This window comes from Excalfactoria chinensis, chromosome 1 (genome assembly GCF_039878825.1).
Source record: "Excalfactoria chinensis isolate bCotChi1 chromosome 1, bCotChi1.hap2, whole genome shotgun sequence".
Classification (NCBI taxonomy): Eukaryota; Metazoa; Chordata; class Aves; order Galliformes; family Phasianidae; genus Excalfactoria; species Excalfactoria chinensis.
In genome coordinates, this window is record NC_092825.1 from 126,235,517 (window position 1) to 126,260,180 (window position 24,664).

The 24,664-nt window shown below is 42.0% G+C and overlaps 1 protein-coding gene and 1 non-coding gene across 3 annotated transcripts; both read right to left on the reverse strand.

The window, feature by feature from the left end:
• Nucleotides 1–1,458: 1,458 nt before the first annotated feature.
• RNF149 (ring finger protein 149) lies at nucleotides 1,459–23,726 on the reverse strand. 2 transcript variants are annotated; one of them, XM_072351687.1, is made up of 9 exons: nucleotides 23,026–23,726; nucleotides 15,214–15,464; nucleotides 12,980–13,048; nucleotides 10,275–10,357; nucleotides 9,624–9,720; nucleotides 9,088–9,117; nucleotides 6,825–7,020; nucleotides 4,452–6,468; nucleotides 1,459–2,084 (listed from the first exon to the last, which is right to left on the reverse strand). In XM_072351687.1, exons 1-8 carry the CDS (start codon nucleotides 23,483–23,485, stop codon nucleotides 6,410–6,412), a joined length of 1,245 nt encoding a protein of 414 aa, XP_072207788.1. In that variant the 5' UTR covers nucleotides 23,486–23,726; the 3' UTR covers nucleotides 1,459–2,084; nucleotides 4,452–6,409. The 2 variants fall into 2 exon arrangements, with proteins under 2 accessions (XP_072207788.1, XP_072207798.1); XM_072351697.1 differs by lacking the exon at nucleotides 9,088–9,117 and having other exon boundaries at nucleotides 23,026–23,630.
• Nucleotides 4,142–4,255, reverse strand: LOC140247543 (small nucleolar RNA SNORD89). Its single transcript, XR_011902721.1, has one exon. It is a non-coding gene; the product is annotated as a small nucleolar RNA SNORD89 (small nucleolar RNA).
• Nucleotides 23,727–24,664: the final 938 nt, after the last annotated feature.

A 24,664-nucleotide genomic window follows, 5' to 3' on the forward strand; every position in this document is an offset into this window, starting at 1 on the left:
CACCTTAAATTCAGATGCTGCTACTCACTGCCTGTGTCTAAAACTGTTCACAAATAGCTGAAGGCAACTGGTATCCAAATAAGTAATTTCGTGTCCTTTCTTTTCCCTGTAAGGCCTTCTGAAAAGCAGACACAACTTACAACGAGGCATGTAGTTCTCAGCAGGTAAGGAAAAGTCTGTCTTGATGTTTAGAATAAGACAAAGGATAATCTTTAACGCATTAAAGTGTGTTGAGGTGTGAGCTGTATGCTCAATGCAATATACTCTCTCCTCCCCATAATGAATCTTTCCAGAATGCTGGCTGGTATCATCAGTAGCTGAAGTACCACAACAATTTCATGCTTTTGAGAATGCTCTGCTGTAGAAAAAAGCAGCCCCATTTCTTCTGTAAAAACTGAAGTCATAAGCCTGCTCTCACTTCAGAACCTGCACAGGCACTTGCTTTGTGGCTAACAAAATGAAGATAACCTCCAACCCCACAGTAAAGAGTCAGAGACTAAGTGCTGGGGAAGGCAGGGAAAGGGTCAGCTAAAGTCTCATTTTAAATTGATGGTGAAATAATTGCTGATATTTAAGCCCACAGATCTGAGAAAAAAAATATGAGAAGGGAGCTTAGTCCTAATCTAGTGCTGCCTGATAAACAAAAGCCATTTTTATAGTTACGGGATAGCCATAAATGTAATCTCAATCTGCTTCTCAGATTTTTACGAAGCAGAAGGTTGATACTGTAAGATCGAGGCTTTTGGTGTTACCTGAGTACTGCCTGTTGTTAAATTCCTTGGGTTGATAGGATTTTCCCCAATCTCCTACTTCACACAACATAATCTCTTTGTAAGATGTCCTGTAAGAAGTTCTCTCTAGGCACCAGAGGATTACGACTGCTGGTTTCTCAGAGTTAGGATGGCCAATTAAAGTAGCATTTCTCCATGCTGTGGTGCAGATGCTGGGCCCACCTTTATCCTTCCAGAACTACTTAAAAACTCCCATAACCCACACCCTGTGTTTCATTTATTAGTAGTAAGCAATCAATGCAGAAATCTCTTGAACTGTTATTTTGTGAAGGACTGTATCCAATAGGAAGAATCCACACTTAAGCAAGAGAAAAGTGAGGAAGGAGCAGCTAAAGTGAAGCCTTACAAACCACAATCCTCATTGTCCCTTGGGGGCTCAGGGCAGGAGGTGGAAGAAGGGGGAGAAAAGAATGAAACAGGCTGAGAAAGGCGATGTTTGTTGCTTTGCCTTTGTTTCTCACTAACCCTAACTCTGTTCCCAAAGTCAAGTCTGCTTTCTTTGTCCATGGCTATGATTGGAAAGGTGTCTCCCCCATTTTATTCCCCTCTTGTCCAGGACAGGAAGCAAGAGAGCAATATAGCGGACCTCCAGCAGCCAGCCAAGGTCAACCCACCACAGCTCTGTTTGCACATGTATAATAAAGAAAACTCTGAAGTTCCTCAGGACTTTGCTTTTTAAGAGGTCTGTATAATTTATTATGGAATTTGAGCTTTAAGCCATTAAGTTACATCAACAATGCATAACTTGACATTCTTATCATTGTACATACACAATGGGAAAAAAACAAACAACTGTTTGGTGCTTAATCCAATCAATCAACGCAACCAAGTTAGTACAAGGTTACCATAACAGCTGATTGTCAATAGTTGTTGACAAAGAGTAGCAAGTTCAAGTGGTTACCTGCCCTTGTGTTACTGATAGAAGTGAATTCAAAGTTTTGGACTTAAGCTTCAGACTAACGCAATGATGGAAACTCAAATTATTTCGCTGTTGTCAATTCAGAAGGATACGCTCATTTAAAAAGACAATATCATTACCGTGTTTCAGATGGTGAAAACTAGCTTCAGCTCCAATGGAAGTATAACGAACAGCTTCCAGGCAATGCATTCTCCACACAAACACATGCAATCGTAGAGACATTCTACTTTTAAACTTTCTCAAATCGAGTTCCGCAATGCAGCAGGATATCCGAGGAGAGAGATTAGGACCCATACTGAACAAAAACAAAAGCCACCAGCTTGATTTGTGCATGTTTAAGCTACAGTTCCAATTCCCAAATCTTCACATATCACCTGTGAGAGAAAAGAACAACTAGTAATGATCAGCATCGAGGACAGAAAAATTACTGCTGCCACTTCTCATTAAGTTTCATTTCTGCGTGGCCCTACTATAAAAGTACACCTCAACCCTAAGAGAAGTTGCCTTGCCCTCCTCCTACATCCCAATGGCTCATTCCCTTAACCCTCACACCTCATCCTACTACACAGTAAGGAAACAGAGCTTCCCAGCCTGTCAAAATACCACTTGGATCGATCTATTTTTCTACCATTTAAGCTGAGTTAGTTTATCACACTCCTAAATTTGAATGTGACAGCCAGCATCGAGTGAACAGTTGATGCATAAAAGGAAAACTGGTAAAGGCCACTCTTCTGTTCTCGTATCAGCAAGCTGTTCCATTGGTTTGAGGCATCTTGTCAAGTCTCACCCAGACTGGTGGCTGAAGTGAAACATGAGGAAGAGAACAGTTTCTTGTCAAGCTGCCAACATCAAGAACACCATTCCCTCCAGGTTAACCTGATGAGATAATGACAGCTATCCCCCTCTACTATGTTTCAGTTCCACCTCTCCTTCTAGTCAGCGCTTCCTTAACAACATCAGCAGATTTGTCCAGCACAGAAATGCTGTGTTCAGTACCCAGTGCTTTGGACATCAACTTCAGACTAAGGAAATCACCAACTCCAACCAAAGACATCCAACCTCCAACAACTACACATGACCTCCCCATTCGGAAGATGATCAAGCTCTTATAGGTCTTTTGAAGAAAAATTCCCAGTTTTAGTGAACACTAGGATGTTAATGTGTACCAAAGCCACGTATGTATGGCGTAACTGCATTTATTGATTCACAGTGCCCTTAACCTCAAGTAATGATTGGTACTGCTAACAGCAGATGCCTAGGCTTAGCTAGGCAAAATAAGTTTGTTTTTATGGGGCAGCTCAGTATGCTATCCTATTTATTGCCCAGTCATGTAAAACCAACACAAGCATCTGACGGAGCTTATCAAAACTTATGAGCTTAAATTTCACTTGTCTCAAGCACCCATTGAAGCACAGGGATAGAAGGGGACAGCTATCACCACACACGCGTGCTGGGCTCCTCTGCACATCTGCTACTGCCTTGCCTTAAAAAAAACCCAGAAAGCTGGGCAGAAAACCAGAAGACCACCCCTAAATCAAGAAGAGGTCAAGAAAAGATACCTGGCACACTCCCCCCCGCCTAAAGTTGTTGCAACAGTATTTCTCTATGCCCTGAATAGGAAAGAAATTTCTCAAGAGCAGTAAGAGGCCAGCTTTGGTAGGAATATACAAGCACACAGTTCAACAGGTAAAGAAAGAGTTCAAAAACATTCTCACTGTGATTAAACCACCCCACAACTCCTTCAGCATACCTTCTCTTAATCTAGCACTGATTGCTGGCAATAGGCAACTGCATGGCATTTGTGCACTTGGCAGTAGGGGCCAGCAGAAGGAGTTACTGCTATCCAATCAACTACAGCAGAGAACCTCATCCAAGCGTTGCTTGAAGCCCATTTTTTTCCTTAGAAGAATGCAACCTCGATCAGAGGTAGTTAGAGGAAAAAATCCAAGTTGTCTAGTTAAACTGGTACCACTGGTAATTTCACTCACAGTTAAGATGCATTTAGATTTGAAACGTCTACAGTTCATTCTTTTCTTGCCAACAGGTCTAAAAGCACAATGTAACAAAGGGACAGATCTCAGCCCTCGCATGTTTTATGAAAAACACGCAGCTAGAATGAGAACCTACAACACACACAGCATTAGCTCCCGCATCAGGCAGGAAATAGCCTCAACAGAGAGGCTGATAATAGGTTCTCCAAATGGTGGGGAAGGAAGTTAAAGGACACCTGCCCTACCATAAGTAAAATTACAGATATTTAATCTGGGTACCTGTACTTACCTAGAGCTGCCTTCACACACTCTAAATGCTCTGTTTCAGTTCTAACCATGTGTTTCTAAGCCTCTTGCTACCCGCTTCAAGTTCCACAGACTGACTCCTTCCTGTTCTTTATTTTCGCACTATCACTATTTTGGCTGAAGTACACAAGCTCTCTGAGGTCAGACCAACATTCGCTTCAGACAATTTTGTCATCGTGCTTCCAAGGAGAGCAAACTGCTTATTGGAGGCACTGCAATTCGGCCTTTTATTGTCATCATTCCTCAGCAGCACAGCTATGACAGACTACGCACAAAGTCTCCCATGACATTTAATATTTGTACACTCTGCAAAAAATTATCAGCGTTTAAGACTTCCTAAGCGCACCTGTCAATCTGCAGGTTCTCTACCCCTCCTTCCAGATTCCAGCTTCAATTCTAAACCAAAGCTTTTTGTTTTAGAGTCATTACTTCGAAGGTACTTACCACAGTTCTCCCCTCCAGTATGAATACTGCACTGCAGATATCAGCAAGATACGATCCATAGATTAACAAGACTTCTCTTGGAAATTCCTCTTGGTTCCTCCTTGAGCTAGAGTTTAAACCCTCTCAATATTTACTACGAAAAGAAAACAATGTTCAATTTTGTGTTAAGGAAGAGGGAGAAGACTTAGTTTATAACGTTGAAGAGATAGTTGAAAAGGCAGTTCTGTAAATGTGGATAGGCTTCTTTTGGAGATAAACGTCCCTGTACGATGTTTGTTTTAGTCGTGGGCTGTTTCCTTATTTGTTCAGTTTTGGAGATGCTTTGTCAGTCATATTCCATTCTTATGTGCTTCTTGTAAGATAAAGGCATCACAGAAACTTGCACCTGCTGGTGACATCAGAACTACAACCTGATAATTTTCCAGTAAACCTAGAAGTTACACTCCTACAAGGAAGAGGCAGATTATTGTCTGTAAGTAAGCGTTAACAGGACTGTATTGAAGGGAATTTAGGATGAAACATCTGCCCTGCAAAGTAGAAGTTCAGACTGTATTTCCCCAGATGAAATCTCTCATTTCTGGAACACTCGTTCTAAACTCAAGAAAAGTTATTGCTTCTACTGAAGCTCAATGTAAGTTAGAAAAAAGAATTGCATATTTTCTTAAAAAACATTCCAAATGTACATTTTAAAAACAAAATGCATCCTGAAACAGACGTCTGGTAACAGACACCGTTTTAAGCAACCTGTAAGAACAGCTTCACCCAAAAAAATTGAGGAACATAGCACATTTATAACATGACAATGCTAAAATCCTAAGCGATTCATCGATACCCTTATTAAGCAGTGTTTTAAATATACATATTTCTTTACAAAACAGTTTAGCAATTCCCTATATCGCTTTAGAGTATATAAATATTTGAATACGAGGTCGTACTGGGAGATGTCAGGGTTTATTTTTTACTTTCGGATGCTCCAGGTTTCACAGGTGTTTGACTATAAGGCACAATACTGCTAATCTGAAAGAAATGAAAGCTAGTGACAAACCCAGTCAAAACCCCTATTATGGAATCTCCAGGAGAAGAATTCTAGCATCTCTACACAAAGGAAAAGTGTCTGTAGATCCTAAGAAACAGTTCCAATTTGCACATAAAGATGGGAGCAGGAATAAGAAGGAATTAAGTCTTATAAATAGACTAATAAATACATTTTAGCCATAGTTAGCCCTTTACCTCTGTCCTACTGAGTTTAAGATTGAAAGAGGTAACCAGTGTGCATATACCTAAATAAGTCTACACGCTCAGCACATGAAGACCACCCAGCACAACCTATTACTGCCAAATTCAGTATAAAAAGCTAGTGAGACAAGAGTCTCCTTTTGCTCTCAGTGGAACACATTACAAGATCAAATTAGTATTTATTATACGCATGAAAGTCGCAATTACTAATTTTTTTATCAGCAAAGTGGATATGTAATATACCCATTAAGTTGATACCTCCAAAGGTTAGATTGCGCCTTTTTTAAAGTCCATCTCCAATTACAACAGATCGGAACTTTCAGAACATTTTAACTGTTGCAGTCTTGTAAGTGTTCTCCATATATACATGCTGAACATGAGTAGTGCTTCCAAAATACGTATACATTAGACATTCTACACTGTCTCACTGCCTTGTCTTCATCTTGTTACAGCCCTCTGAAACACAATGACATTGTAATAATGCTTACAGAAAAAGGGTTATTGCATCTCTTTATAGGATGAGACATCCAGAGGAAGTTTTATAAAATCCTCTTGTGTACAAAATTTTTAGTTATTAGCCCTTTTGGAACACCAGCTAGAAAAGTTCGAAAGGTAAAATAATTTACATTGTTATTTTTCCATTAACCAGACAAAAGTCCATACTACTTAAATAAAAAATAGTTCTTCAACAATCTGTCCAAGGTTATCTTCCATGAAGCAGCTCAGTGGGAACTTCCATTAGATAGATGTTCTCCATGCCGGTTATTACTGACATCCACATCTACAAGTCAGAAATTAAAAGAGAATTTGTTTCTAGGTTCATCTTTTAAATTGCCTTATCTAAATTCTGGGAACAAATTAAATAGCCACATATCTATAAGGTTCAAGACGCTCTACATAAGTAAGCAGTGTTTTGGGAAGATTCTATCTCCCCCCTCCCCAAACATCTTTTTTCCTATCTTGACAGGGCTGCCTCAGGATCTACCTGCCTGTGTTGTTCTGAACATCAGTACAAACACTGCTTAATCTGCACTGCAGTGCAATACTAAGACTACTACCATCATTTGGAGAAAGCCATCTTTCAGTGTCAATAATGGCACCAAGGATTATAAAGTGATAAACTGAATTATTACTTACCAAGTAATGCTGTGGTTTCACCCGCATCCTCTTTTAAACTGGTACACTGCAACACAGATTCACTGGTGGAGGAAGCTGACAGTTCGCTTACTTCGTTTCTGTCATCTTCTTGTAAAGCAATACTCAGACTTCCAACTGAAACACTGCCACTTATTGATTCAGGTATTGGAACTTCAAGTGCATCTTCAGGGTCCCCCTTCAAAATTAAAACACATTAACTGACTCTGTCCACTATTACACATCAACATTCTTTCATATAATCACTTCATATTTTCACCTTAGAGGAAAAAATGTTTTCTTTCCAGCTAGCACTGCCTATCAGCTCATGGGTACAGTATTTAGCAGTGTCTACTTCAAATGTCAATGTCAGGTTCCCAGAAAACTCAGAAAACCAAGAGCAGCAATGGCAGGAGTCAACCCATCCACTTGGAGTATGTCAACACTTCAGCAACAGTATCAATGCAGCCTGGTTAGGAACACACTCGGTGCATACGAAGTCCTCAGTGAGCAAACCTACTGATTATGCAGAAGATGATATAAACCTGCTGTTTTTACACAACAATAATTTGGCAAGTTGCAACTTTTTTTTTAAAAACTGGAGTAAACAGAAGTTTGACATATGCAAAGGCTTCTCTCCTCCTCTTCCTCCAGCCTAACTTTAAATGCTGGTCTGAAAAAATAGAAGTAATGCCAGCTCCTCGCTTTGAAGGAATAAAACATGCAACATGAGCAAAGGATCTTACTTCATCAGGTGGACAGCATAAGCTACTTCTCATAACTTTCAGGATGGATTAAAGTCCTACGCACACCATTCTGTTCCTAAAACTGAACCTTAAGCTATTGCTATTAAGTTAATCACACTAGTTAAACAAGTACAGTACGGTACAAGTAGCTCTTCTGTGGACTGCAGAATGACCATTTTCCCCCTCCTCAAGAAATTAGTGAAGGCCTGTCTTATGAAATTCTATGCCGTTCCTTCCTTTGCTATTAAAACAGCAGGCTTTATAACATTCTGAATTGCAATGAGCTGTAGAAAAATTACATTTGAACACAAATTGAGACACACACGATACTAAGCTCCAAAGGGTCTGAGTGTCAGTGAAAAGATCAGTGATTTTTTGTTTTCAAACCTTCAGCAGCTAAATAAGCTGAAGACAGAAGATTCGATAATGCTCATCTACACCAGGAAGTCAGACATGATAAACTGCAGTTCTCTTGTTTTGTAACTAGTAGTAACTAGTCCACTAAGTACACAGTTTACAAAACAGAAGGTAAGTAACAGGACTTCCTGTCTTCTTTCTACCATAAGCATTGAAAAACACAAGCATCTGAAGTGTTTACCATAAAACTGAATTCAGCTTTCAGACTCTTAGCATGGCTCAAGAGACTTCTGTAATAAAGCTACACATTCATGTCTGTTGTTACAAGCCAGCAAGCACGCTGCTGAAAGAGCTGCCCCGCTCTTCCCACTTCTTTGTCACATCAGCAAAGCATTCACACAATCACTCTATGTATCAGGTAGGTACAACCCAGATGAGGCTCAAGACCAAACAACTGAATGCTATCTCACACAGCTTGCATGGCTGAGAAGACATTTTCTTCATTCCATCAGAAAAGCAAACTGGGTTTCTCTGTTTAATATCACCTCATTCAACCTGCTTCCAATGCTTTTATCTAACAAGCAGAGAAGTCATTAAACTTCTTGGTTAGTGCTGGTATCAGTACCCCCTGCAACAACAGGAATTCAAGGAATAGAAGTGTTCTGAAGTGTTTCAGCTTTGAGACCACATACAAAAGGATATAACCTTTCACATATAACACAAGTTACGTTAACATCAAGACTTGAAAACAAGCAAGAAGCAAACTATAAACAATAGCAATGCAGTTATTTCACATGAGAAGATTGCAACTCTTGGATAAAGCCTGACTTGCTATATAGAACCACCACAATTTGGTGTGTACATGTATATACACATACAATGTAATAAGTATATGTATACACACACTACAAAGCAGAAGTATTGCCATCCTTCACCAAAGAAAAAAAGTCAGCCAACCGTATACCTTCTAAGTCTCTGTAGTGAAATAAGAGAGAAGCTAGTCATAACGCAGACCTAGCCAATGAAAGGAAAGCCCCTGAATCCAAGGAACACCCCTCTTCCTGAAGGCCTCTGCAGATCAGTAGAAGAGAAGAGGTACTTTCGTGTCTAAGGCATCTTAATGGAACTCAAGACTATTTATCAACAGTGACCAAGTAACCTACCGCATGTGTCTTCATCTCTCTTTTCTGGTGCTGTCAGGAAGAAATGAGAGCACATCATTTTCTCTATCTAACCAATTCCCAATCAATGTCTTTAGGAAGGTTCTTAGTAGTGCCTCATTTACAGGGATAAAACAATGGGTATATGTGGAATTATACATATATGTGCTCAAATCATATGAAAATAATACAAAATTTACATTGAATTTGCAGTTCTCAACAAGATTGAAAACATACTTGAAATCACTGAACTAAGTTAGATTTTTGTAGCTTGAGCAAACTGCCTTACTTTTGCTTTAACTTCATTACTATTGCCTGCTGATGACAGAAATGACTACCACAGAGAACACAGAAGGTTCTCAAACAGTTTAATGTTCTGTTTAAGCGCCTATCTACAAAATTCCCTTATTTTTCATATTCTCATTTACTCTTGTATCTGTGCTCAGCTTCTCCAGCTAGTTAAGTAATAACTTCTCATTCTGAACAGTTATATGAAGACTTGCTTTTTTCTTGAAGATTAAAACAAGCGTGCAACATACCCAGTATCCCAAAGCTTTGATAACATCTAGTTTACACATTGGACAAGTTCGGTGATCCAAAAGCCAAGGGTCAATGCACGTTCTATGGAAGATGTGCCTGAAAAAAAACCAAACAGCTTTTATAACTTACTATGAAAAGCACATTCTACTTCTTCTCAAGATGTGCAAAGCACTGCCTTGACAGGTAAACCAACTCCTCCGTAACCCTGACATTTAGGTACTGCTTAATTTACTAGGACAGATATAACCACAAACTCTGGAAGAGTCTTTAACCTAAAATAAGAGATAGCACTAATAACAAAGACACCACTGAAGTACCATTTCAAGTGTGTACAATTCAAACTTACAGTTCTATTTCATTTTTACACTTATCCCAATTGTTTCTTTCCCTCCTATATATATACACAAATATATATATACAAAAATATAATATATACATATATATATACGTGTGTGTGTGTATATATATATGTGTATATATATCTATATGAAGTTCTGTATTGCCTCCCAGCACCCTCCAATGTGTAACAGGCCATAGGGATGGCAGGGTTTCAGCCCCGATCTAAGTTTCAAATAGTCTCCAAAAACCTCATCAATTTTTGGTTAGGCAAAACACAGCACAGAGAGAAGAGAAACACAACATTAACTTACTTGCATGGAAGAATTCGAACAGTATCTTTCAGTTTATAGTTCTCAATGCACACAGCACAGTTTTCCACATCAACATCTAGACCCTGAAGACAATAACATTTAAACGACATCCATGTCATTATAGAACAAACTTTTGAGTTTCCACAACAGGTGGTATAAGCTGGCTTAACAAAAAAATGTGTCTCTCATTTAATTCTAGACGATTTGATCAAGTGGTACCGAATACCAGGACCCTACTTTCTAATTGAAATAGCTATATATGGTATACTAAGGTATTGGTTAGACTTCAAACAATGGCCTGGAGATTGGCTCCCATGAACAATTTACAATAAAAAGCACACAAAAATCAAGAAACTTTAAAAGAAGTCAACACAATGAGCATCTGATCTAATTTTTAAACCAACCCAGGACTTGAAGAGCCTAAGCAGAAAGTGGCTCTTGAAGGTGAATACTGTGAACCATCTTTTCCCACATATACTTTTCTTCTACCACATCCTAATAAATATCCTTTGGAGGCCAAAGGAGGAGAAGTAAAATTGTATAATGGTTTTCAAGTCTCTTCTCCAAGCTTATAACACAAGGAGTTAAAACTGGATTCCCCCCCATCCCTACTTTTTTTAGGAGTTACCTAAATTTTCTTAGCAGGCCTTACTGCCTCCTTGAAGCCTTACTTATAGTTACAGTACAGGTATGATAGATACCTCCTGACAAGAGAAATAATTCACTGTTAACTGGGTTGCTTAAAAGTAAGTATTAGAAGGACACAGGGTGGGCCAACTCCTTTCATCCTCCAGTGAAATGTTGCACATTTACTGTTGTCCAAAACAGTTAAAAGTTACCACAAACATTCAAATGAATCAGTATGACGAGGGAACTTTCAACTTCAGGCAAACTTTCTCCCTCCTTTACATGCTATTTCTTCACATGATGTCTCAAATTCCTAAATCTTTTTATTTTTATATATAAGCAGTTAAGGATAAACATTTTCCCTATCATAAATATTTTTCCTCATGCTACACAAGAGACAAAATCCAAGCATGCAGCACATAACCAAATGAGTGTCCATTTTGCAATAATCCCATAAGCTTCTCAGGAAAGATCTACACGATAGCAACCAATTTTAAAAGGCTGACCTATTTTTAGTTAAATATCTCAACTCCGAGAGAAGAGACAAAAAACTGTCACAAACAGAATAATTGCACTCTTTCTGTCATGAGGACAGAATGAATGGAAATATGAACGTTACCATTTTTCTCTAGAGGCAAGTCCACATTTTCAGATACATTCACATTAGTTTAAAGGTACACCTGCACCACTAAGTTAACAAAATTCACTGGTAGTTGGGTGACTCAAGACGATTGGTAAGATATTACTTATCTAAACTAAAGATTTTTCTGCTTGATATTTTAACCTAATTTCATTTTACTTTGCTTGAACTACACACCACTAATAGCTGCTACAAGCATACTGCACAATAACCTTGTTAAAATCCCCTATTTTATTTACTTTGCTCACAGATACACTAATAGGAATGAACTGATACACTGCAAAATCTCTCCAAATGATCCTTTCTAGAAGCCAATTGAATATCAGCTTAAAAGCAATTAACAGGTCCACTGTGGTCCTCATGATAGAGTTTACTGTGACTCTTCTACATCCATTTCTTCCTATGCAGACGTTGTTACACTTTGGCACTTCGTGTAAGCTGTTATCCAGTTCCATATTTCCTCCTGTCTAATTTCACTTTGTACGGAGTAGGCACATTCTCCATTCAGAGCTTGGCAGATTACTTTTTGATGCCATTTACAATTTAATTGGAAGAAAGACTTTTAAAATACCAAACACTCTGAACGCACAAGAGGGGGAAAAAAAAAAGAAGGCAGGTTCTGAGACTGTTTTAACCTCAAGCTACTTTGCTACACAAAGGACATACTTTCCATAGTGTACAACTTAAACCAAACAGCTTCTGTTGCATCACATCTTTTGAAGTTCTTAAGTGCTCTTTTTCACCTTAATTTTATTCATGGATTTAAAGAGAAGTCGGAAGGACCGTGAGGCCCCGCTTTCACGGTCTGTATTCATCTCTAAACAAGTCAGTCCTTAAGTAAAAGCTGATCAAATAAAACAAATAAGGCTGGGAAAGAAACGTCTGTATGGCAGCAGAAATCTTCTCAGAAGTTAATTTCGCTTTTAAATTCACAGCTGCCTGAAGCTAAATTGTTTCTTTCAAAACCTCTTTTTTTCCCTACCTCATTTGTTCTATGAGATATTAGTTTAGGTCTTAAGCTGTCAAAATTAACTTTGGGAAAGCTATACTCAATTTGTAGAATCACTTATTCTAAGTAGAATTGTTTCAGTTTTTGCATTTGTATTTAAGTCTTTATAGCTCATGTATCGTATGTTGAAAAAGATGAAGCGAGCTTTTAGATTTGTAATGCCCTCTGAAAGATAAAATGGGACGTTCTCTTCAATGAAAAGGTTATATCAGCTACACAAACCACGCAATCAATTGGTCCTAGGAAGAATTTTGCAGTCTATCTGCTGATGTATTCGAGTGCTGTTAAGATCAGAGTTTCCTCATCTTTATAGGAGACAAAAAAAGGGCTGATACTACTACAACATTCTGTGTAACTTCAGACTAAACTCGAATAAGGCATTACAACATGCTTCAAATCATTCACCAAAAACCAAAGCCACCAAGTTACCTTGTCTCCACGTTTCACAGTATGCAGTTGAAGCTGGCTGATTGCTTTCTTGGTTTCTTTCCTATGTCCCTTGAATAAAGATGTGAAGCATTAGCATAGACTTGAGTATTAAGAGCTGCATTTCAAAGCTTTTAAATATTTTCCACATGGATTACTAAGCCTTCTGAATGCATCAGAAAATTCAACGCTGGCCAGATAATTTATTTACAAAGTACTTCCAGCCAGCAGATGCTGAAGAACTACAAGTCTTGCATTCTTGGGGCACAATAGTAAACATTATCTATAGGCATACTGCTCTAACAATGGCCTCAGCTGGCACAGAACTAAGCAGATCAAACAGACGTACAGTCTTGTACAGTAACTGCCTGCATTAAGGGCCTTCCCACACAGGAAAATTGAAGTTAATTTATGCTTTAGAGCTGCAACAGCAGAATTAACCAGACCGTCCTGTTAGTCCAAGCAATAAGCAAGCAGGCTGTAGGTTTTACACAAGCTTGAGAGTAGGTGGAATCCTGCCCAGTAGCCTACAGCTGGCTACCAGGTCAAAAGGCTGCTTGTAGCTATTAATGCCTTCCCTCGTTAAACACTGTCTAACACATTATCCAAAGCTTTACACTGAAAGGACACATTATGTAAAGGAGACTACAAGAAAGGCTTTACAGACGTGAGACAACATACTGGACTCCTATACAGTAACAGCTCTAATTATGCTTGGAGGGGAAGCAAGCAAATAAAGCAGTACTGTATTCTAAGACAAAGACATAACTACTGCTAGAAACTGTGAAACTGAACATTCCCAATTAAGAGTTTGATCAATCTAGCAAGAACTCCCACTGATGAAATACAATAATAATTAAAAAAAAAAAAAGCAGTTTTTCTCTTAATGATACAATAATAGCTTATATCCCTTATACGAATTTTAAGTACCTTTTTTCTCCCCTCTCAACTAACCATAGAATAGCTTGGGTTGGAAGGGGACCCCAAGGATCATCATGTTCCAAACCCCATGATAGAAAGTAGTCTGAAGCTTTCCCCCACAGTGCACTGAACCAGAAGCAGCCTCTTCCAACTTCTGTACCAGCTCAGGTTTCCTGCACTGTCCTGTTTCACCTCCAGCAGCAAGAATGCGTTCAAAGATTTTCTTCTGAACTGATATTGCAGTGTGTCACAAGACACCCTTCCTCAGCCTCACTTTGCAGCTGTGGAGTAGCTTGCTTCATACCATGTCACCATTAACATCCAAGTTCTAACAATGCTGAAGTCAATAAGCCAAACAAATAAGATTTAGGTTGCAAGAGCAACTTCCCATTTCCAAAATTCTCTCAAGAATCCTAATATCATATTTTGACCAAAGAGATTCAAAACAACTTAAAGCTTCAGTTTGGTAAATTTGTTTTCAACAGTTGCCATAAAAGAGGAAGAAGTAGGGAACAGGGCGTAACAGCCTAATGCTAGATGACCTCCTTTAATTAAAAAGCATTCAGATGACAACCTGATAAGAGCTTATGGTACATATTTTTGGGAAACATCCCATTCAATCTAAAAAATCTACAGACTACAAAGCATTTGATTTTCCTCTGGTTTGAACTGTCCTAAGGTATAGGCAAGCAGGAAGAACTGGCTTTCTTCAGTAAAAAATGTTAGAATAAAAACACACTTTTTCTTTCTTAGATGACAACACAAGAAACTGCCTTCATTTTCTAATGATTGGCTAAATTAATTTCCCACTACTTCATACTGGTTTCTATAGTTACAACTAGCCAAGCATAGAGTGCTAACTAGCAAACTGTGTACTAGCCTCACTAATCATCACCATGTACTGTTGGAGAACTATAAGAAAGAAGGGGACAGGCTCCATAGCAGAGTCTGTTGTGACAGTACAAGGGGAAAAAGGTTTCAAACTAAAAGAGAGGAGATTTAGATTGAAGTAATTTTATTTAGTTAGTTTTTACAATAAAGGTGGTGAGGTGCTGGATCAAGCTGATGTGGTAGAAGCCCTGTTCTTGGAGATATTCAATGTCAGGCTGGACAGAACTCTGAGCATCCCTATTTGTTGTAGGAGAGTTTGATTAGATGACCTTTAAGGGTCCCTTGCAACTCAAACAATTCTAAAACTCTATGACAGTATAGTAACAAGAAGGAACGGATCTTCAAAAACGCTTCAATAAAACACAAAGTTAAGCAACTGATTTGACAGAAGACTGTAAGCACTTTTAAGCTGCATCTCCAATTACCTGGTTTCCAAACTGTGATCCTGTATACAGGAAACGTTGTATATAGTAGAAGATCAGCCAAGCAAGCGATATAATCATCATGGTGATGAAGGCAATGGCAACAAACACAACCGACTGACCACTGATATATTCCTGCACGTGACGTGTGCCAACACCAATGGTCATTCTCACTGGAATGCCTCTTCGTACTGGCTCCAATATCTCTATTCCTTTCGGATAACCAACCATTATCACCACTGTATTTCCTGTTCCTGTTAGGGGAGGGAAACAAAAAAAACAGTAAAAATTTTGGCATTCTGGCTTGACAGTAATTTGGGCCTCTTCAATTAAAAGCAGAGAGCAAAATTACATGAAAGTGTCCTCTTTTTTTCTTTTTTAAGTACAGAAGAATTTATGTGAAGTTTAATAATAGAGAACCCTTTACTTACATTGTGAAACTCAAGTGTGAGATAAACTTCAGGAGTTTACACTACTAAGTGTATTTAAAGTACACTTTACTTTTATCAAGGCCCTACACTCTTCATTCCACACAGCAAGAGAAGGTGCAGAAGCCATGCAAAAAGCAAAGCATACACATCTTATACTGAATATGCTAAGGTTCTAACTTGCAACTCAAAAACAGTTGGTCTTCATTAATGTAGGAATGCAGCTGTAGACAGGATGTAAACTACCACAAAAAGAGAGACATTCAGTTAAGTTTGAACTGGAATTCACAGCACAATTAGACTGGACACAAAACAACAACAAAAAAGACTGGATAGTATTCACAATTACATTCTTCAATACTAAATATTCACAGTCTAATGGGACTTCAAGGCAACAACTTGTCAAGAAATACTTTGGGACTCTTTTTGAAGCATGTAAACAAAATATATATTTTTAAATACTAAAACTCAAAAGCACTCCATGCACATGGAACAGAAAGCACCCAATTAAAAGAAAGGCTTCAAGCACCATATTGCAGCCAAACAAGCTAAGATACTTTCAAGACCAAATGGCATGAACAAAGAGTCCTTGTGACAAGGGTTTCACTCAGTCTCGTCTGGAAGCGATTCCAGTATTGTCTCAGAAACATCTGATCGGTATTACAAAACAAATGGAAATCAAATATACTTGTTATGAATGTCACCTTTCCACTGGTCCATGCTGTTTTTATTTGAACAGTTCTTACTATACGCCCTTGGTAAATTACGGCTCTCTAGTTTGCCTTGCACTCAACTCATGCCTCTGAGAAAAAAAAAAATCAAAATGAATCTTGAGCCAGGGAAAAAGTCACAAAATAAAGAATAGCATTTCCCCAGCTGAAAATATAAAGTTGTAATATCACAGCTACCCTTTCAGATTCACAACCTTACCGACTTGCTACTTGCAGTCAAGCCTCCCACTGAAGACGTAAAGGCCTTTTCCATTCCCAACTGCATTAGCAGCACTATTGACAAGTCCTGTTCAAAGAAACTTGTTTCTTTGAATGTACGGCATTATGTTCAGTAGGTATTTCGAAAACCTGAAAAACCATTTTGGACTCACCTACTGCCTATGACCATGAAGAGTTATGTGCCTTAAACGTTTCAGACATCTTCCAGCTGAGACTGAGACACCCACGCAACCCCACCACCTCAGTAACTCTCCAAGGGGAATGGGCTCACAGTGCATTTCTGCAGGTAGCAGCTCTCTTTCCCCCCCCCCCCCCCCCCTTCAAAGGTGTGATGGGCAGCTGTGGACGAAATGTTGCAGGTTCCAAGCACAAGCCAAATAACCCTCTTGTCTGAATGCCAGGTAACCTTTTCCAGCTCCACCTTGTGCAATCACCCCACTGTTCACCCACTGTAAGAACCATTACACCCACCAGTCGCTTCCAGACCTGGCAAAAGAGCAGCATTTCAAAACAGAGCTGGGTTTCTCAAAGGCCTGAGAAAAAGGTGCTGCTGGAACAAGGCCCAGCTCATGTCCCTGCTCAGCTGAGCTGCATTTGCTCACCAGCAGCCACCCTTCCCAGCCAGCATTCACCCTGCTGCCCGCATGTGCTGTCTTGCCTACTGGGTGTATTCAGGGGATGAAGAGCAGTGAAGTTTAAGACAAATAGGGCAAATCCACCAGCCACTTGCTCCCTAATTAGCTCCACTCACCAACAATGTGATTATTTGCACAATACTGCAGGTCCAAGCAACCTCAGAACTGAGCAACAATTATTGTTTTCCCTCCCTAAACTAGCAGAAAAGCATTACCAGATAAATGAATAAATCCCATAGAGGAGACTGTGATATTGTCCTTGCTTTGTGACCTTGCGCTGCGCCAATAAGTTACCAAGAAAAGAACACATTAAGTTAGAAATGTATCCCACATAGCCAAGAACCATTCCCCACAAGACTTCATCTCCTGATTTAGGCATACAGTTAATTAATTGCAAGAGTCCACAAATACCAGGATGGGTGGCACCAGCATTCATGTATTTTCACTCTGACTTGAAGAATAGATGGCTGGAAGCAGCCTGGATTTTTCAACCAACGCAGATTTCCTCTTCAAGCCCCCAGTCTACACTCAAGTTTAAACCTGCTGCATAGATCTCCACACAATTTCTGACACACACACACACACACACACACACAGTACTTTAAAACCCCACAATATTTAGCAATGCCCACTTCTGTTTTGCTAGTGGCATGACCAAGTAGCAGCCAGTTACTTTCTCCAATTGGAAAACAGGGTATTTCTGCACAACAGCTGCTAGGTACTGTGACACCTTCCAGCTTTAAAACTAACATAACTGTTGCATATTTTATTAATTGCCCATTGAAAGCATTCTAGCAGCTTTAAAGACTTGGAGAGAAATGTGCTTAGATGCACGCAGTCAAACATGATGGCCTTGAAGGTCATGAGATGTTCGGAAAGGAAGGAAAAAACCTGAGATCCACCATTACAAAAGCAATCTCAGAGAGGCAGCTGCCCTGAGCAGCCTGCAGGACTGAGGACTTTAACTCATTCCTCACTCTAATTTTAGGCTTCTGTTCTGAAACGCGAAATTCAAAGACAACTGGCATTGAGTCACTCCATCAGCTTCAGCTGCAACACAACTCAGACCTTAAAAAACAATCACACTTAAGAACCTCAAAGTCACAAACACTCATTGAGAGAATCATTCTGCTGGCTTTGCTGTTCTATACTTGTTCCTACTTCTGCAACAACCAGCCACATTTTTACCCCATTACAATAAACCTGGATATATATATATATATACACACACACACACATATATATATATATACACACATATATATATATATATTTACTTTTAAGATATTTGCTTCAGGCTTCAGCAGAGTCAGGTAGATTTTAAATCTGGTGTGTTCTTTTCCAACCATTATCATCTCAACTGAGTGCCAGGAAATCCTTAGGATACCTGGAAATAAGGACACGTTTGAAACTCTGTGGAGATGAAGGTACATACCCTGCTACTGAGCCAAGGTCAGTTTTACTGCATATATTGTTACAGCCTCCACTTGCAGCCAGCACTCTCCTCACAAGGAGAAAGCCATACATATAGAAACCTGTGATTACACAGTCTACACAACCACACTTACTCCCATTCACTAGCACACATAATGTAAAGATCATCTTCTATCATCCAGAAACCAACCACAGCCATGCTCAGTTTCTGTCCTCATGAGAAATGTCAGAAGGCTCTCAAGGTTTGAGGGAGCTCAGCCCTTAGAGCTAATTTAAATACCCTACTTACATTGCCACAATTAACACTGAATATGTTTTGCTCCTGGCAGCAAAACAAAGTCTCTGATCTTTAGCAGTGCCATTTACAGCAGCAATGACGAGCTTGTGCCCAATCACCCAGCCCCACCTGACCTCCTCAGGTCCTGGGTTTGTGTGTTGTCACATGCCTCAAGAAGCAAGGTATACAATCAGAAAAGTCAAGTAGCCAAGCAATCAAAACAGGCTCACGTCCCTCTTTCCACATGGGCTTCCAACATGTATGTATTTTTACATACAGAATAACATGAGTGTTTTGAAATTACTTTTGTTACTTTTAAACAACTTAGCAGCCCAACTCAACAGCTACTGTCCAGGTTAAGTAAGCCAGCAATTTCAGTTCAGTCCTCTCAGTAAAACAGCACTGAAGCCTTCAGTAGCAAGCACTGGTAATAAAGAAGTTATGCACTACTTGGGAATCCTAAGCAGCACTCAGGTCTCTGAAAGAAACGTGGCAAAGAGTTAAAGTATGTGCCAAAATAATCTTAATTCTGCCCCTTGGGAGCTGGCAAGAGCTTTTAGAATTGTCAGAACAAAATCATTCACACCCATTTTGTTCAATATAGCTGCGTAAAAAAACACGTCAATGAAGAAAAGAATTAGCTGGGTGTATTTTGGCAAAGCCTCATTAAAAATAAGTTACACAAAGAAAAGTGTCTTAAATGTATGATTTCAGCTATGTCCAAGCTTCCCTCAAAGCCACAAGCCAAGCACTGGAGCTCCATTCCAGACTCGTCTTTAACTACTGCAGCCGGTCCCGATTCCTCCACACAATAGTACAGCTGTCAAGCAGAGCAATACTTCATATTTTACTCCTATTAACATTCTGATCAGGATCCTAAAATCATAGCTTGAGAGAGGATTCACAAATGGCTGGATGCCCAGCACAAAGTATCAGTCTATTCACTTCCCTGTTTCTGAGCCAGCACACACCCCAGCTCATTGCTCTACTCCCTATAATACTCTACACCTTCCCACTCCAGACTCCTCCCCAGCTTCTCCCAGCTAGTATTTATATGCAATACTTATTTTCCTTTCAGAAAGGAACTGTAAACCTTTGCATTATATTAAGTTCCCCCCCACCGAAAATAAACAGAGTTCAAAATGCCTACAAACTCCAATTCTGTGAACCTGGAGTTTAGACCGTTCTGATACAATAAATGAAAGACTGACGACTCCTTGAGTCATCCAGGTGAAACCAATGCTTTCCACCAGGAGAAAAAAAAAGAAGCTCCTGAGAAACACGTGAAGTGGTTTCACTATTACTTCCCTCAGGGAGACGAGACAAGCAACATTCTCAAGAACTTAACTCAGAGAGAAAGATCAGGCCTGAAGCACAGGAGACATCAGTAATAAGCCATATCTGAAGAAGGTCCTTTTGAGGAAAGGACCAGGACTGCAAGGCTACATGCTCAAACTCTTGGCTACGACGCTCCAAACCTACTAACTGAAATCCCTGCTCACTGCATTCTTGTGACGCATACAGGGCACCCACGAAACAAACAACTAATCAGCAGATTATTTGGAATTTTGGTCTTTAGTCAAATGCTTTGACACCAGCTAGCACAAATCACTTCTTGGCCTCGCCGACAACCTTTTTACACAAGCTGGAGTAAGCCTAAAAACACGCAACAGCCACCACCACACACGCACCGTGCACACAAGGAATCTTAAAGGCCAGGATTTTCAGAAGAATAGGGAAAAAATGAACCTTAGAGATCAGAACAGCCCTCCATTTACCACCTGCATATTCTTCAGGCTGCAAGCACATCTACTGGTCAGAATTGACTGCTCTGTCTTGCATCTTTTCCAGCTGCAAATCCACTAAGTGGATGTTCTTCATGTACATGCAGTTCCACTCTTCACACAGCACCACAGATTTCTCATAGCATTCCACACACTCTGCTCACTGGTAGGATTTTCCTCGTATGTCACCTCACAAATCAGTTCAGAGGAATGGAAAACCCGCATCTGCAATAAAATACCTTTACATTCCATGTTCTCCCCTGCCCCTTTCTTCTTAAAGCAACACAAAGCTTGAAACACTAATGGTAATTCTTCCCTATATACCCAGCAGAACACACTGAAAATTTCAGTACCTATTTACATTTACATGCTTTAACAGATCACACTGTGAAACAAGAAATCTGCTACTCAGAGATAGTGCTTATATTGTAACGCAGCACATCCCCATGCCATCCAAACCATCTTGAGGTCCAGCCTGCATTTATGAAATCACAATAAAAGTACAAAGGTGTAACTGTATATAAGTACACTAAAGCCTATTCTTCACACAGGCAGAGCTTTTATCAGCAGAATTCCAACAGTTTACAAAGAGAAATGTTAACAGAACGGCAGCAGTCAGGGAGGCATTTGTCTTCATATTGCTGACAGATGCAACTACGCTAACAAGTCAACACAAGGTCTCCCACTGCACAGAGATGACAGAAAAAAAAACAAAGAGAAAAGCAAGATAAGAGAGATTTCACAGAAAAAAAAAAAAAAAAGCCAAATATTCATAAGAGGTTATATTCATAAGAGGTTATAACAGTGCATGGAGTGGAAAGCAAGAAAATTCTCACGAGACAAAGAAAAATTGTACTTATCAACCAGTGGCAAGAAAGAAGAAAAATGAGCAAAGAACAAAATAGCTGCAAAAGAAAGAACCTTAAAAGCCACACAGGACCTAAATCAGAAGTCCACCTTACCTAGCAGCCCATCTTCTCTTTCATGGCGTGTAAAGAATAGTCTGGAGCACAAGTATCAAGGGGAGCAGCTGATAGAGCTGGGGTTGTTCAGACTGGAGAAGGCTCAGGAGAGACCTTATCACACTCAACAATGATGTGAAAGGAGGCTGTGGTGATGTAGGGGGTCAGCCTGTTCTCTCAGGTAGCAACAATAGGACCATAGGGAACGGCCTCAAGTTGCACCATGAGAGGTTCAGGTTGGATATTAGGAAAAATTTATTGTCAGAAAGAGCAGTGAGACAGCAGCACAGGCTGCCCAGTGAGGTGGTGGAGTTACTGTCCATGGAGGTGTTCAATAAATGTGTGGATGTGACACTGAGCGATGTGTGGGCATGGTGGGGGTGGCTGATGGTTGGACTAGATGATCTTAGAGGTCTTTTCCAGCCTTAATGATTTCATGGCATACCCAAGCATACAGCAGGCGTGAAGGAACACAGTGATCATAGTCGTAGTAGTGCCAGCAGAAGCTACCTCTTCCCCAGTATGCTATGAGGCAATTCTCAACTTGCCACATACAAATAATACTGTTTTCTGCAGAAACACCTCATTTCAACAAAATCCCTGGTCCTCTCCTTCCTCACCACCAGGACAGCCTGGGCACTAACCAACTCATCACACCCAAAATGCATGTTGCCAATGCTTTTGATGTGATTTGCTTCACCTTTCTGCCTTTCTCTGAAGACCTTCCAAGTTCCTCTGAAGCCTACAAACGCTAACAGATTTTTATAGGAGAGCTTCGAGGATCTTTTCCTTTCACTCAAGCATTTGATCTTGTCACAGCTGTTAAACCAGCGCTGCACTCCAGGCACAGGTTGAGCCACGGCTGCAGCATCCATCCCGGTTCTGACATCTGCAGACAGCACGGCTCCTTTCCTCAGGCTAGAGATAAGCACGCTCAGACAAGCCAACTCAACATTTTTCTCTAGGCATCAGTTCCCACCTCATCCCCAAGCATGAAACACGTTTACCCTCCTCCCACGCCTCACAGACCCTCATGGGAGAGGACGACGAGCCGAGCATATCCGGCCCCGGCAGCTCTCCTCACACAGCCGCGGCTGTGCACACCTTAGCACCGCGGAGCCCTGAGGCGTTCCCTTGAGCACAGCCCACCTGCCCCGGCTGCCGCATGCCCGCTGCGAGATGCGGGCTAACAGAGCCACGGCCCAAGCAAACCCTGCTCTCGGCGGCGATTTAAGGGACGGAGCAGAGGAAGCTACAACCGGCTCTTCGCGGCGATACCACGAGGGCCGCTTCCCCCCTCGCCTGCCCGCCGTCTCTCAGACAAAGCCGCCTCCTCCCAGCTCACCGAGGTGGGACATGGAGACGGTGCTGTTTCCGAAGCGGGCCTCGTTGTAGATGACCACGGCGGTCGCCCGCTTCCTGGCCGCGTTGGTGATCTTGTCCTTGAACGTACAGCCGCCGCGGGCCACCAGTGCGATCCAGGGCGGCGGGTCCCCGTCGGGCGCCGGGCGGCCGCCGGCGGGCAGCGGCACGTCGTAGTCGGTGTCGGCGGCGCAGCCCTCCATGTGTCGGGGCGAGGCGCCGCGGGGGATGCCCACCAGGCCCTGCGCGCTCTCCTTGGGCGAGCTGTCCCCATAGCGGCCGCTCTCCGTGTTGCCCCGCACCGTGCGGTTGCTGAGCGGCTCCACGTAGCTCGTGCTCACCCACGCCGTGTACCACTCCAGCGCCCGGGCTCCCTGCCCGCCCGGCGCTCCCAGAGCCACCAGCGCCGCCGCCACCAGCGCAAGCCGGGCGCGCCGCACCATGGCCCGGCCGCCGCCGCCACGCCGGGGCGGCTCAAAGGCGTGCAGCGCACGGGAGAGGCGAGAGAACGAAGACGAGGGGAAAAAAACAACACAAAAGAAGGCCCCGCTCTCGCCTCGTTTCTCTCCACACCCGGCTCCTGCTCTGGCCCCGCCGCCACGCAGGTGAGCCCTCCCGCCGTCCGCTCCCCGCCCCGGGCGGAGCCGAGCTACCGGCGCCGCTAATGGCGAGGCGGAGGCCGGGCCTGGCGCCCGCGCAGGCGCTTTTCCGCCCCGCCCCGGGGGATGCCGGGAGGGCACCACCCACCCCGGGAACGGCGGCGGGGAGGGGGACTCGGTCTCAACCGCCCCCTTCACCCTTCACTCGGCTCGGCTGGGCTCGGCCTGCCCCAGTCTGCAGTCCGGTCTGCGGGTCAGCTCTCGGGGGGCACGAGGATGGAGGAGCCTCATGCGCTGACAGCTGCCCCTGTAGCCCTACGCGTGCCGTCGCCCCCCACCAGCGGGTCCCCCGGTGTTGTTTTTTCCCTTGGCCCCAGCTGGAGATAACTATTTTTACAATGAAGTCCAGTCAGTCGAGCCCAGTGGTACATGCGTGAATGGAGTGAGTCAGCGCCTCCACCCTTTTCCTCACCCACGTTCGAGGGTAGAATAAGCGTCCTCCCTAGGGAGAGGCGGGTTGTGGGGCAGGAAGCGGGGTGGGACGGCAGCAGGTACGGTTGGAGGCTGCCGGGAATAGAGCGCGGTGTGTGGCAGGGCAGGGGGGAGGAAGCCAGTCACTAAAGCTAAAAGCTGAGAGGCGCTTGAGCCTCCTTCAGCACAATAGCACTGCCGCTACCTTGGGCAGCCTGATGGATATTCCAGGTTGGGTGTTAGGAAGAATTTCTCCTCACAAAGAGCGGTGCTGCAGTGGCACAGGCTGCCCAGGGAGGTGGTGCAGTCACTGTCCCTGGAGGTGCTCAAGAACCGTGTAGATGTGGCACTGAGGGACGTGGTCTGTGGACATGGAGTGGGCTGCTGGTTGGACTGGATGGTCTGAGAGGTGTTTTTCAACCTTAATGATTCTACGAAGGCTTCTGTGTACTGTTCCAGATACTGAAGTGGATCACCTTTTCACCATCCTTTTCGAACCATCTCACACATTCGATTTTCTTTGAAAAGTCAACAGTCGCCGTGTCATCACAG